Consider the following 15,067-nt stretch of genomic DNA (forward strand, 5'->3'; position numbering starts at 1 on the left):
GAGAGCAAGATCGGAAGAGTGATGGTTGGCCTAATAAAGCAAAAACAGCGCCAAGAATTACACTGATCCACCAGTTACGCTTTTCAACTGAGGGCTTTATTTTGAAAGGCTGCAGCGGAAACACTTGTTATTAGCGGTAGCTCGACACAGACTTCAAACGTAGTCGGCGCTGACGAGACTGCGCAGCTGCAAACTCACACCATGGACAAGCAAAGCACTGGACCAATGGCGGGGGCTGCGGAATCAAATGATGTCATCCATAATACATCATAGACACATTCTCACTCCAGACGTCTTCTGCTCACTTTTTAAGCAACCGGATATTAATTAGTATACCAGAATAATGCAACGCAAAATAATATCCACACATAAACACAAAGTAGCTGCACTGCATATGCAACTAAATTTAAATCTAAATTTCATGTCGCAATAATATCTAATTATAGACTGCAACATGCTCTACTTTTGCCAAATAATTCATAGCAGGAAAGGTCTTTGTTCATATGTTCAACACACCATCTACTGCACTGAGCAAATGCTGCCTCCTGGTGGCTCTGTGGGGTAACATACCATCCATCGTGTGCATATCCAGCATCACAACAATAACTCTCAATAGCTATAAATGATATTATCAAGCATGTAAAAAGTAGAGTTGTACTATCTGTCAGATGAATGACCTTTTTCTTCTAATTCGCAGTTCATTTCAGTAATGAGCTTGGTACAGGAAACCGGTCTTTTCAGGTTCAGACTTGTATGAACAAGTATTGCCAGTTTGACCACAATTAAGGTTGTTGAACTGTTGAGCAATGGTCACAGTAATTGCATCACGTCGAAGTTGAACAATAGGGTGTTTGTTGCTATGAATAATGGAAAATTAACAGTTAAAATGTACAACTGGCAAGCTCCAAACCAGAAATGTAATGCAGCTAAAGTCAGTGAATGTTTATTGCCGAGATTTGAATCTTTTACACTTTTCGGTGCTTTATATGTTTGCTTTTATTTTTAATCCTCCTAGGCAAGTAGGGCACCAGAAGTGCATGCATTTTTGGATAAATGTTCTGCCATTTCTCCGAGACTATTTTTTTCTTTTCTTTTTTTCCCTTTTTTGCTGGTCTTTGCTAGAGGGGTTGTCTTGCTCTATTTTTCTCTTTAAAATTCTCCAGTGGTGTTCTATTGGATTCAGATCAGACGACATGAGCCATAAGTTTCACTATTTTTTTTTTTTTTGACACTCTTGTGTAATTTAGGGAGTACGCTTTGGAATGCTGTCAAACTGGAATATTTCTCTTCTGCGACACTTTTGCGGTTTATCTTATCAGCCAGTGTTCTGGTATATCCGCAGGTATATCTGGTTCCAGCTATAAATGTCACCTTACCAACACCTTTGCATTCATGCAGCCCCACATCATCATACTCCCAGCTTTGTGCTTCAATTTTGGGACTATACATGGAGTGTGTTTGTTCTGGCCAGGTATGTGACACACATGCTGGACCCCATATGAGCCAAAAACAATGATATATTTCAGTCTTATCTGATCAAAGAATGTACTCTCAATAATAATGAGGCTTCTTTTCATGCTCTTTAGCAAAATTTCATCTGGCAGTTTGGTGCCAAAGCCCAAGCAAGGTTCTTTTGTTTTTCTTGAACACTGTCCATAGAGCTTGATGTTAAGCAATGTCCCATGAAAATGCTGTAAATAATCCCACTACAGTAATGACCTGAGTGACACTCCAACACTGGAACAACAAGTAGTACAGTTGTGGTTGTAGTCTATCGCTCCACTCATACTGAGTGTAATTAATTTGCCAAAAAGACACTCGCTGTACATTAAACAAACTTGAGATTAATTCAAATGAAAGCTTTTTTTTTTTTTTTTACAAATTTTCTATTGATAATGCAATAATAGTAATAATTTAAATTCTTTTCACCACAATAATAAGGTAGTAACTTCAATCCATTAATGAAATGCAGTAATTTAATGATACTGAAACAGTATGACCATATCTACTTATAGCCAATTATATAAGGCTTTTTTCTGTTTTGAAAAGTGACACAATGCTCTATTCTAGCATATAAATAAAAAGGCTGCAGTTTGACTGAATGAGTTTGGTGGAAATTTTGAAGAATCATCTAAAGAATAATCTATTAATCACTTAGAGTTCATTATTGAAGCTATTCCATTTTCACTAAAAGCACCGATCAGAGTGGGAACATCCAAGTTCTACATTCAATTTAATGATCTGATTGCAAAAATAGCATTTATAATTTCAGTTACATGATTAGGAAATATTGTAAAATTACAGAGGATGATTAAGTGATAGTTCTGATATTGCTCTCATTTATATTTACCCCATTTATCAACAACAATTGCACAAAAAACATGCCATGATAAATAGTCACGTATCAATTCATTCAGTTTGCCAGGACATATCGACACGAATCCCCTCAAACTCTTCAAATAAAAACTGAAATCAGATTTTCTGTGGAATCTTGGAGTTAATGTCAAAGGTTGAAACTCCATCTAACACACATTCTGAGACATGTGAGGGTGCACTGGTGCCAGGTTTCCATGAGGTTTTACTGTATTTACTCTTTGGGTTTGTTAGATCAAGGAGGTGAATGATTGGATCAGTGTGGCCATGCCGCCTGTAACAGGACATTGATCCTTCTCCTACTGTGTGCATGGTGATCCATTTTCTGCTTTGAGGTACTGCCAGATGGTGTGATCACAACACGGCGTTGCACTTGGTAGCTCTCATATGGGACGTTATTCATTACCGACAATGTGTGAGATTGTGTGTATAAACACTGTGTGTATGTACACATGTTGGGTGAATGTGTGTCTGTCTTTGTAACTTTATATTTTTTTTTCCTGTTTGTGTACAAAGTAAGCATGTGTGTGAACAACACCTTAGCAGTGTAGAGACTCTTGGGCCCTGGATTCATATCCCATATCACAAAGAATAAAGTCTTGCCTTGTATACAACCTGCTTTATTTCATATCCCTCAGGAGTCACGTAATCTCTTCTTGCCAGCCCACCTACCTCCTAATAACCCCCACTGTTTGCTGTCCCTTGTTCTGTCATTGGCTTAGAGGTGCAGATCTTGGGCTACCAGGGCAATAAAAGGAAGGAGGTAAACATCATCAATCACTCGTTGGTGGGGATGGAGTGAAGAGTCAACACTGTCTACATCAACAGGTAAGTCGCACTCGTTGCTTTTTTCTACAATGTAAGCCCACTGTGTTGCAACAGCAATGACAAATGCTGCTCCTGTTTTGTCTGTATTCCTCTAAATTCCGTCAGATCATTGCGTCAAGCCTTCAGTATGTCGTCCGTTCACCTTGTCTTCCTGATGTTTGTGGCCCTGATGGCCATGCTGGCCTCTGGTGCCAGAACCACACGGTGGCCCAAACCACAGAGCACCAAGAAGCCCCCTCGAGCTGGGAGCAATGGTGGAGGTGGGGGTGGAGGATTTGTGCGGACCACCACCACCACAACCACATCCCCTTCCAGCAGCCTGCACACAGACGAAACAACCGAGATCATGATGGATGCATACTCCCTGTCGCCCACAGACAGCACCACGTACCCCAGCGACACTTACCCAACTGAGTTTCATACTGATGCCATAGCACCGCCTGGGAACACCCATGGAAACTATACTCTCGACTACAATGAATGCTTCTTCAACTTTTGCGAGTGCTGTCCGCCAGAAAGAGGTCCCGTAGGGCCCATGGGAGAGAGAGGGCCACCAGGGCCACAAGGAGAGAGGGGCCCTGTGGGTAAGATGGATTTTTGTTTCAAGGAAAATGCACTTTTTGTGGCCAAATTTGTCCTTCTTCCTACTCTTCTCTGTTTTTCAGGGTTGCCTGGAGAAAAGGGAGAAACGGGGCCCAGAGGACCTCCAGGACCAGCAGGATTACCTGGAGCCAATGGACTCAATGGCGACATAGGTACAACGGGGCTTATCACCAGGAGAGTTCTTGAATGTGTCTCGGTTTCTCTCTCTCTCTCCCTCTCTCCTTTTTTGCAAAACGCTGCTTTCTATAAGTTCGTTGTGGATGTCATTTTCTACGCTTTATTTATCAAAACTGCTACAGGTGAAAAAGGGGATCAAGGACCTGCGGGTCTACCTGGTACTCCTGGGATCCCGGGAAAACCTGGAGAAAAAGGTGTGTGGTTTTCTAATAAGAACATGGACAGAGATATGCATAGAATTAAACTGCATGAATGCACTCCATGAATAAACTGAATGGATCTTGTTTTTGAAAATCAAAGATGATTCTTCCTTTGTGAACATAACTTCTCCACGTACTAGGTGATCCGGGGCCCCGAGGAGATAAAGGTGAACGTGGCTTCAGTGGCCTGAAAGGGGACCCAGGAGAAAGAGGAGAGCCTGGTCTGAATGGGACTAAGGGCAGCACTGGGCGAGAGGGGCCTATGGGTCCCCCGGGGATTGCTGGGACAAAGGGTCAGAAAGGTGAACAAGGACTTACAGGCGAGTGTTTACCGGGTGAGAAAGGAGAGAAAGGTGACGTGGGTGAGCGAGGGCCCCCTGGTCTGAGAGGGGAGATGGGCCCGACTGGAGTAAATGGAACTGGTGGTGCAAGGGGAGAGAGGGGGGAGCCAGGGCCTCCAGGAGGGAAGGGGGATACTGGGGCTAGAGGTCCCCCAGGACCACCAGGTGGGAGGGGCATGGCAGGGGTGAGGGGGGAGAGGGGAGCAAAAGGTGGACGTGGGCCTCGTGGTCCGAAAGGCCCTCCAGGTGAGAGTGTGGAGCAGGTCCGCTCTGCTTTCAGTGTGGGTTTGTTCCCCAGCAGGTCCTTCCCCCCGCCCGGCCTGCCTGTGAAGTTTGATAAAGTGTTTTACAACGGGGAGGGACACTGGGATCCGGCACTCAATAAGTTCAACGTCACGTACCCGGGGGTCTACTTATTCAGTTATCACATCACTGTGCGCAACCGGCCCGTGCGTGCTGCCCTGGTGGTTAATGGGATACGGAAGCTGCGGACAAGAGACTCTCTGTACGGCCAGGACATCGATCAGGCGTCCAACCTCGCTCTGCTGCAGCTCAGCGAAGGCGACCAGGTGTGGCTGGAGACACTGAGAGACTGGAACGGAGTTTACTCCAGCAGCGAGGATGACAGCACTTTCTCTGGCTTCCTGCTTTACCCGGACTCAAAGAACAAACCTGCCCCCATGGAAAACCTGTGACTGCAACCTCTTGACCTTGAGTGAGCTCTTCTTCTACTCCCTGTAGACTCTGCACAGCTTTCAGCCCTGTACTGCACTGCTCTGTCAAATTAATGTGATTCAGCTCAGTCTTGCTGCTCAGTATCTGCTTGGCTTCTGTTGTGCTAATCAAACCAACTGCTTTGCTTGCCTTGCTGTATTTGGAGATGGATGAGGCTTGAATTTATTGCTGTATGCAACATTTCAGTTCTTTGTAACACTGCATTAAAAATGACTCTGCTTGAAATTAATGACCTTTGAGATTCATTTACTTAGAAACTAAGCTATAAGCTAATTTATGAATCATTTGTCATTGCAGTGAGGATAGATAAGCTCTGTGTCAGTGAGCCACATGCAAGTTTGGTTCCAATTGAAGTAAATGTTATATAATTGCGTGAGTATTCCACTAGAGGGCGTAAGATGTTCAAGTTTGCAAAGAAGCACTGAAGATAATGTTACACCCAGGCATTAGAAAATGATGGCAATTAAAAATGTTCTACACAAAAACTATGAATATGATATTTCCATCATCATGGTGGATAAATCCAAAAGAAAACAGGTTCAAAATGCAAGCACAAAAAATTCAAGATGTTCTTGTTCACACTTGGAAGGCAAAACAAGCCAAGGTGAATACTTAAGCCGTCAATGCAGATACCTTTCATGCAGTATACTGCAGAATTTGTGGTTCACTCTCGCACACTATTTTTTACACTCCTGCTTGTCATTCACCACAGCTCTGCCTCCGCTCCATTTAAAATGCAGAAATAGGTTCATGATGTGAATATGGTAATTTACTAGGCCTGTAGGCATGAGAGAAAAACAGCAAGAGCAGGAGTGTGATGCTTGTTGTTTCCTCTAATCAATAGCAAACATTATAAGCAGCAATGTAGGGGAGAAAGATCCACAGGAATGCCAAAGACTGATATGATTTTGTAAATCCATCACCCGAACTGACATAAAAACTAATGCCTGATTGATATTACACAGCCATAAGAGCAGATTAGCTGCCTCAGCTCTGAACAGGGAGGATAACCCTCTGCAGCAGAGCAAGGTGCACCATAAATTACACTCTAGTGTCCCCACATTGTACGATGAAAAATAGCATTGGCTTTTACGAATGCTATATCTCATTAGGCTCTAAACAGTCAAGACCTCTCACCAGATTACAACTGATAATAACTCATTTTCCTTTGCACAACAGCAATCCATTTATAAGATAAATTACATTTTGTATTTGTAATACTGAGAGGCTTTGAGGCATTTTTATGCTGTGACATTTTTGTTAAATGTAGGAATTAGTGGGACTGTGGTGCTTTGTATTAAACGCTTTTTAATGGTGCTCTGTAATTGTTACATTTTGGGGTTCATGAATAGTTTCTCATTACCAAATAAAAGCTTGTGTCTGTCAAACTTTACTAGAAATTCTGAGTAACTGGGACAGAAATATTTCATCACTAAAAATCTGCATCTTTTTACACATGAAGTGAGAAAACATGAGAGATACAGTAACTTATACCATTGTTGCCCTCCATTTTTATGCAATAATTTGGCTTTTATATCTCTTTACCTTTCTATTTGTATAACATTGCTTTTCATACTGATTTTGCACATTTTGTTTTTCACATAAAATGATCCTCAAATTCCATGACAGATGGATGAATGAGAAAATATGAGTAATTGGATCTTAACTGATAATGAAGTGTGTATTTAAGACATTAATTCTTCCTTTGTCCGTACATCTCTTCAAAAATGTAACAGGATATTAATTTACTCTTTTTTTAAAAATCAAAATTGAGTTTAATACCAATGCCAGATTATTATCATATCTTGACTGTTAAATTAAGACAAAGCAATAAACTAATCCTATATCAGGAAATTCCATGTTCTTTAATCAATGCTATCTACCACAGATTATTTAGGAAATAAAAATGCCACATTTCTTAATGTAAATCTGTATAAGACTTGGATTTTTATTAGTTGCTCTACCAAAAGAGCATTTTTTTCTCTGTTTTCCAGAGGGAGACACTATGAATTATTGTCATGTATCAGACATTTGAGAATGCTATTTTTTTGGCATGTAGAATTTAACACAATTAAAGACACCCTGGGCTTTTGCCCCTTATGCATTCATGAAAGAATAATAAAGAAACAGGATTTTTCCTTTCAAATCCATCACCTACCTAAATCTCTATGGGTCGCAAGAGATAAAATCAGAAGAGCAGAAATCTGCCATGCAATGATCATTGTATAATTGTAGTTAAATATGTTATGTGCAATTTGCAGTGTGCAAATATGGAATAAATTCTCAGATGAGGGGAGGTGATTACATTTGACATTTATTGTTTTTCATTACTTATTGCAGCATCGGAAAAAAAATGTTTTTCTTCTCCCAGCCGAGGTTGCATCTTTTAAGCTGAAACTCTCTCTCTACTGGAGAGGCTTCATTGATTGGAAAATTGATTGGAACATTCTGAATTAACTGAAAGTTAACTTTAATTAAGGGAACACAATATGTATAATTTAGCCAAGAATACTGAACAGACACATAACAATGAGACCTGTTAAAGAGGAAAGCCCAGAGTGACATCTCCATCTACTGGTGAAGGACATACATTTCTGCCACTTTATTTACACTTCCTTTTTTGGTGATGGTGATGTGTGTGTGTTTGTTAAAATGTTATTTTGCTTGTTTGTTTATAGGCCTATCTGTGGATATGTGTGCATGAGTGTGTGTGTGTGCATTTATGTATTTTCAACTACTCTGTGTGAAAATATAAATAACTACCTTGGCGGTGTGTGCAGTGTAATCTGTTCCCAGCAGGCTGGATTCCCACTGTGAGAAAGACAGTATATTGTTCCTGCAGCACCACAGATAACAACTCATTAGCATACTGAATCATTTGGCTGCAAGAGCCACTCTGCCACCCATCTGCACAGAGCTGATAAACACACACACACATGCCAGCTCACACACACACTGATCCATGCGGCGCACACACACATACACACACATGAGCTGCTCTCACAAACATGTACACTGACAGACACACACACACAGCCACAATCTTCCTCTCACTCCCTCCCTTTCAATCCCTCACATACACTCCCTGTATCCCTCTCTTTTGTGAGTCTGCGTCTTTTTGGAGAGTCAGGAACACTGAAGCAGGTAAATGTTTGGCAGGCATTAACCCGGAGAGCCCCTCAGTGGAGTCCAAGCACAGCCGGAGCAGAGCACAGGAAGAGGTCTCCGAACACCTGGATGTCTCTGATGCTCTCTGGAAGCAATTATAGCTTTTGGTAAATGTCTAAGTGTTCATTCTGTTGTAGTAGTGGTACTGGTGGCATTACCCACTGTGTAAAGTTATAGAATATAGGGAAGTGGACTTTAAAAAAAAGAAGCTGCGTTCATGCTTAAGCTACAACAATTTGGCTCAATGTATGTACATATATATATATATAAATATATAACATATCAGTGCCCACAAATGGGTGAACATAACTTTTCAATTGTGCAAGTGAATAACTTATGGGCGGAGGAGTCTCTGTAGGTAAGGCTGTTTCACAATGTGTACAGACACAACAGCGGGCAAGCGAGTGCAGTGGAGGCTGTCAAAACCACTTTCACAATGGCAGGATATCCTGCAGGTCACCGAGCCATGCTAACCTCCACGGGAAGTTGTCACTTGTTGGGGGGAAGTGAGGATTCCAGCGTCCATAGGAGGAGTTTCTCGGAGGAGGTTGTGGTTTTAGCTAAACACTAAGGTGGGAAACAGTTGCATGGCATGAGGCTGTCTGCCTCCATGGATTTGTCATTTAGGTTCCGCAGTTATGAAATACTGTTTAACAGGGAGGCAAATACTCGTATACGAAGAAATGAGGGCACAAGACTATTATATTGAACTGCATTGAACTTAACTGAACTGAATTCAAACCACAGCATGCTCAAGTGAGATCAAATACAAGACTTTTCCTCTGTGTGTTTTATTCAGGGGTTTTGTATAAAATTCATCAATTTAACATTGGATATATTTATAGATACAGCTATCATACAACAAATATGTCATTACCAAACGTACAATGTCCCTTTACTGCAATTCATAAAATACCATAGTTACCAAAGGTACCAATATAGGCTACTGGGTCCTGCTGAAAAAGCAGAAAAACCAACAACAGTGATTAATACTTAACTGTCTTTGCCAGAAAACTGCTGGTGTTGTTATGATATTAACACTGCGTGACAGTGGTGGTGTGTGTCCATGTATGCCTCGTGTTTTTATGTCTGTACGTGTGCATGTGAAATGCGGCAATGAAGGGATTTATTTGTGTACCTTACTAAACTACAACTGCATTACAGTTTTTAAAAAAAACAAACACTGAAACATTCATATCAAAAGGACTGCATGAGTCATTTCATGATTTCATTTGACCCATATTTTGTACACTTTAAGAACACTGCATGTCTTGTACCTCCACAGCAATTTCAAATAGATATATTCATTCCAGGCAGTGAAACTATCTGTTGCCATATTTGGTGTCATTTTCTCACCGCCAAAGTGTAACAGAAGTAAATGGTACCACATCTGATGCACTTCTGCTTTCCATTTTGAGTTTGCCTGATCTCTCCCCTCCCCTTTGTTCCTGTCTCCTAAAAGACACATTTTGTTAGTAAACCCATTGACAAACACACTATGGTACATCTTCAACCACATGACTTGAATTTGAGTCATCGTTATTACATTGTGCAGTGGAAATATAATGCTATTTACAATACATACTTAATCGCATTGGCACAATTTGAGTCCAGTCCATTTATTTACGGCCTCCAACTGAGGCAAACTTTCTTTTGTGTCATTACTCCAACACATCAAACTTGTTCGGCATGAATTTCCAGGTTTATTAGTGACATTTTAGAGTCATTTACTTGCAGCACTCTACAGGTAAAGTGGATCTATTCTGGCAGCACCATACTGTAATTAATAGTGCCATGTGAAACACTGATTCTCAATTTTACACAATCTTTGAGCTGAGTGTCTGTTTAAAGACTATTGTTTTGTTTCGTCTTTTGTTTTTGTTTGCGTCTTTGTGTGATCATTCTTTGACTTTTCTGTGGTTTTCTTGTATAGAATATCCAGTCTTTGGAGCTTTCAAAACATGTGAAATTATAATCCGCAGGTCAGTCAAAGACATGAGACATGCAGAATTTACAAGTCTTTTGCTGGATCAAATTCAACCAAGCTATTCATCAGTACTGCCTCAGGTGTTGCTTGGAGACAAGAATGCACTCATGATCCATTCTGGACACCAATATCTCACTATGTGGAGCTTGATTCTCCTTCCTACGCTGATGACTCAAAGCTAACAGGGTCCTGAGCATATCCATCTCTTTTCGTAGTCCCTCTCACTGCTTCCTTTCAGTCTCAGGTGTTCTGTCTGTGGTCTGTTGGCGTCAGCATCATCGGCGACTGGAGCCATCTAACGGGCGTCCATTGCGCCTCAGATCCCTAGCAGCTAGATGCAGTGGGGGCCCACGTGATGCTGTTAGAGTCCTCGGAGCCGGAGGTGAGTCCTGGTCCTCCATAAAGCTCTCTGGACTGCCTTCAGCATCGCCGTCAGGTAGACTTCCACAGCTGGAGCCTGGTGACATTGTCTCCAGAAGATCATCCCTGGCCAAGCCCACCACCGTGTCCGGATGTGGCCCACCCTGAGGCCCCCCTCGTGGGCCGCAACCCCAACCAGCAGCCCTGTTTCCCCATCAGTTGTGCTGCCAACATTCCTCCCACCATCCTGATCCTCCAGGAGGTTGGAGAGGAAACTAATGTACTTCATAGCAAGCCGCAGAATCTCATTTTTGCTCAGCTTCTTGTCTGGGGGGTGAGTGGGGATGAGTTTACGAAGCTCGGCGAACGCCCCGTTTACATTCTGCTGCCGCCAACGTTCACGACTGTTGGTGAAGATACGACGAACAATCTTTGGCTGGCCAGCTAGCAGAGGAAAAAGGAGGAAGAAAAGAGAGACACGGAGAGAGTAAGGAGGCAAAGCAAGGATGCCGACAGTAACACCAAACATGAAATGCTGAGCTGAAACCGAAAATGTGGTTTAGAAAAACGGTAGAGTAACACAATTACAAAAACAGCAGTGAAGGAAGTATCAGCGGGAGAAGAGATGCACAACGGTTTTGACAAAACAAAAATCTTGCGCTAAAACATCAAAGTTTACCAAACCTAAAGAATTAAGTCACAAAATTGTCCTCCGTGTAATCATGGATTTTAGATGGTGGAACAGAATCGCGCTTTACTCTGTCTGTGATGTGATACAAGAGAAATGGCTGGTTTGGCAATGCAAACCCCAGGAAAAAGGTGCTGGGGAGACTGTGCGCTTCCTATTCAGCATTCTATGCCCTTTTTATTTATTTAGTCATAATAAAATGCTCCACTGCAGGTAGGCACGTCCTCCCACCCCCAACAATGGTGTCTTCTAGGCTATTGTTGCCCTTGGAACACACCCAGTCTATCTTAATCCTTCAGCCCACTCTGCAGTAAAACCTTGGCATGGAGGCAGCAGCACCCCCATCCTCCACCCCTGTATATGGCAGTGAGTGGGCAGCAGTGGAAAGAATGTTTCAAATGAAATAAACCCCAAATCTGCCTGAAAAGGGAGCTTTTAATGGCATGCAGGTACATGTATTTGACATTCAGATTAGCAGCATGTGTTTATGCCATGAATTATGATGTGTTCATTCTTCAGGGGTTAAACACTGTGATTTTTTTTTTTGCTTTTTTTGCAAGGCATCTTCTGCAACAGACAGATTGGGTACAGTATAGATCCATGTCAGTGGATGAATGACAATGGAGATGAGGGAGGGACGTTCAGGGGACTAAATTGGCAGAAGGAGGACACAGCAGAAGTGCGTCTTACCATACTTATAAAGATCTAAAATGCGCCTACCCTCGTCGAGTTCAACCTCATAAGGCGCCGGGCGGCGCTTTACCCTGTTGCTGGGGTACATGCTGTACTGCTCCGACTCCCCTCCGAGACTACAGCAACAGAAAAGAGACAAGAGATGCACAGGTACATGGGAATACAGGAATACCATCATACATCATTTCCTTCATTGCTTCTAGCTTCTTATACCTTTGCACCAGGAATACACACACACACATACACACAGGCCAGGTTCTCTATGTCACACATGCACATCGTAAATCTTGTAAACACAATGTGACCTCAGATACACCACAACTATTTTCCTCTGCCCTGTTCTTGTGAGGCACAACAATGGCCATCAAACTTCTAACTTCCAATGGAGAACACTCACAATGATGCTGCATCTATGAAGCTACATTTTTTTTTTCCTGTTTCTGACTGCACCTTTACCTGTTGATGGCGGCAAGAGGCTGCGCCAGGTTGTAGAGCATCGCCCGGGCCGGGACAGGAAACGCGTTTGGGCTCAGTTGGACCATTCGAGCGTCGTCTCGTTGCGGCGGCGGCAGCGGCAGCGGTGGAGGTCTGCGAAGTTCCGTGATCGGCACCAAATGGCTCTCAGTCCTCTGCTCTACCGCTTTTATAGCGTCCCTCCTGGAGAGCTCGATCACCGGCACTTCCCTTTTCAGGTCAAGGGCGTTGTGAGAGGCAGTTTCCTTGGCAACGCCGTTGATGATGATGCTGATGCTGGTCCCGTTGCTCGAGTTCTGCAGAGGAACGTCATCCGTCTCCTCAACCCCCTTGAAGCTCCCTCCTCTTCCTCCTCCCCTCTCATCCTCCTCCTCACCCTCCTCCTCCCCCCTCCTCGGCTCCTCGTCCTCCTTGCATCCGTTCTGTCTGGAGATGATGGAGGAGTCCTCCCGCTTTCCAGGACCGGAGCCTGCGTCGGGACTTCCAGGACAAAGCTCCTGCTGCCGCTTTTCCATCATTTTTAGCCCGTCACCACTCGCTAGAGTCCACTGCGTCCTAGAGGAGATTTCCCTCGATTAATTTATCGCGCAGAGCATTATTTGTGGAAGTCACAAACCAGATATTACCACGCATTTGTGGTTCTTACAACAACCCATAATTTATCGTCAATATTCTTAGCTCGAGCTCTAATTGTTAATATTCTAAGAAATAATATTTTCTACTCAGGAATTTCTAGCAACGTAAATAATATGAAACAGCAAATTTAAAGGCAATTAGTTGCTGGTTACATGAATTGATTTTAAATTGATACATTTCGTTGGATTTTTAAAAATACAAGAAAAGCTCGCACACATTTAATACTAATGCGACTATTATATTTAATAAATATAGTTTAGTTTCACGGGATTCTGTGGGGATTTTGTGTAATATTTTAGGTGTATGCTATAATATATTCCCTACAGGATCATAGTGCATTTCTGAAATTGCCAGTTTCGCCATAAATTATGACGTTTAAATCTATAATATTTAAAATACTGTGGATTCTCAAGCGGTGCGTGTTTTGTTTTGTTGTTAGAAGAAGAAGCTCTTATCTAACGATTACTGGCCTTCAGCAGCCTACGGTTTATACGTTAAACTGCATTCACGCACACTGGAATATAAGAAAAGCGATTTTTTTTTGTCTGCTGTTGATTTTTTTCGGCGATTTTCTTGCAGAGAGATTGTGGATGTCAGCACTACGAAGAGGTAACGACAATTCTTCGTCGAAATAAAATTCCTCTTTGTTTCTTGCCTTCAAAGAAATTCAGTGAATCTTTTAAAAAAATACCTGGATCGGATCATTTTATTTCTATCTAGCCACAGAAGTCAGGAGTATTTTTTTTTAGTTTGATTGTGTTGAAGGCCATAACGCTGCTGCCGAACATCAAAGATTGGTCACAGAACACACCACACGCCAATGTCAGCTGTTTTACCGCTAATTAATTCGAGAAATGTCTCAGAAATAAGATTTTTTACCGAGAAGAAGGCGGTTATTTTTAAAACAAAAACGCACTAATTATGTTTTTTTTCTCTTTTCCTGGGAATTTCTCCAATAGGCCTCGCATCCGTTATTCCAGTCCGTATGCAGCTTCAACCAGCCCATTGGACAATAGCAGAAAAAAATATACATCGGCTAAACATTTCGCTCATTACAACGGTAAAACACACACGATGGCTGTCCGATTACAAGCGTCTGGAGCGACGAACGCGCCGATTTGAAATAAAGAGATGTTTTTTACGCACTTACCGTTTCCAGCCGTGTTGTTGATGTTACTGTGTAAGTGGAGCCATTTTGTGAGTGGGTCATCCATGTCTGAGGTTTTTTCTTTTTTTCTGCCAGTTGTGGAGCAGTGCGTGTGTATGTGTGTGCGCGCATGTCTGTGTGTGTGTGTGTGAGTTATTCCTCGCCGCATCCAGCGCGCTCCCTCAGTACGGGGAGCGGAACACAGGCCGCAATGTGGCCGAGCGAGATAAGCGCACGGCAGCGGCCTCTTCATTCCTGATAAGCGACTAAACCCATTATTTATGAAATGATTCATTATTATTTGGCTGTCGTGGGCTATATAGTCTTGTGGAGGGCAAAGCATTTTAAAAAAAGCAAACAGGCACAGCGCAACGGCTTGTAACAACGTGAGGTACTGTAGCTTGAGCTAGTTGAGGTGTTTTTTTTTTTAATTTTTTTGATGAAAGAAAACAAAGGTACAGGTTAAGCTTTTGACCTATTTAAATGTTCAACAGTTTTTTTCTTTTTTTCTTTTGCATTAAGCCCATTTATCCTACAATAAGATAACTCTTTTTTATCCTTAAAAAAAAAGGCATATCAATTAATCCATATCCATTTCTGCGCCTTGAGGATGCTACTGATACAATGGATACGCAAAAAAGAGGGGGTCTAATTATG

The 15,067-nt window shown here is 42.2% G+C and overlaps 2 protein-coding genes across 2 annotated transcripts; one reads left to right on the forward strand and one right to left on the reverse strand.

Annotated features, from left to right (window-relative positions):
* Positions 1–7: 7 nt before the first annotated feature.
* otol1a (otolin 1a) lies at positions 8–5,482 on the forward strand. The gene is made up of 6 exons (XM_022194963.2): positions 8–1,471; positions 3,096–3,201; positions 3,307–3,785; positions 3,867–3,956; positions 4,104–4,175; positions 4,322–5,482. The coding sequence occupies exons 3-6, from the start codon at positions 3,329–3,331 to the stop codon at positions 5,215–5,217; spliced, it is 1,515 nt and encodes a 504-aa protein (XP_022050655.1). The 5' UTR covers positions 8–1,471; positions 3,096–3,201; positions 3,307–3,328; the 3' UTR covers positions 5,218–5,482.
* A 3,718-nt stretch (positions 5,483–9,200) lies between these two features.
* On the reverse strand, positions 9,201–14,876 carry tal1 (T-cell acute lymphocytic leukemia 1). Its single transcript, XM_022194966.2, is given in 5 exon segments — positions 9,201–10,947; positions 10,950–11,216; positions 12,181–12,269; positions 12,610–13,182; positions 14,414–14,876. Coding segments are annotated over 4 exon segments (1,152 nt in total). The 5' UTR covers positions 13,146–13,182; positions 14,414–14,876; the 3' UTR covers positions 9,201–10,687.
* Positions 14,877–15,067: the final 191 nt, after the last annotated feature.

This window comes from Acanthochromis polyacanthus, chromosome 9, assembly GCF_021347895.1.
Source record: "Acanthochromis polyacanthus isolate Apoly-LR-REF ecotype Palm Island chromosome 9, KAUST_Apoly_ChrSc, whole genome shotgun sequence".
In the NCBI taxonomy this organism is placed as follows: Eukaryota; Metazoa; Chordata; class Actinopteri; family Pomacentridae; genus Acanthochromis; species Acanthochromis polyacanthus.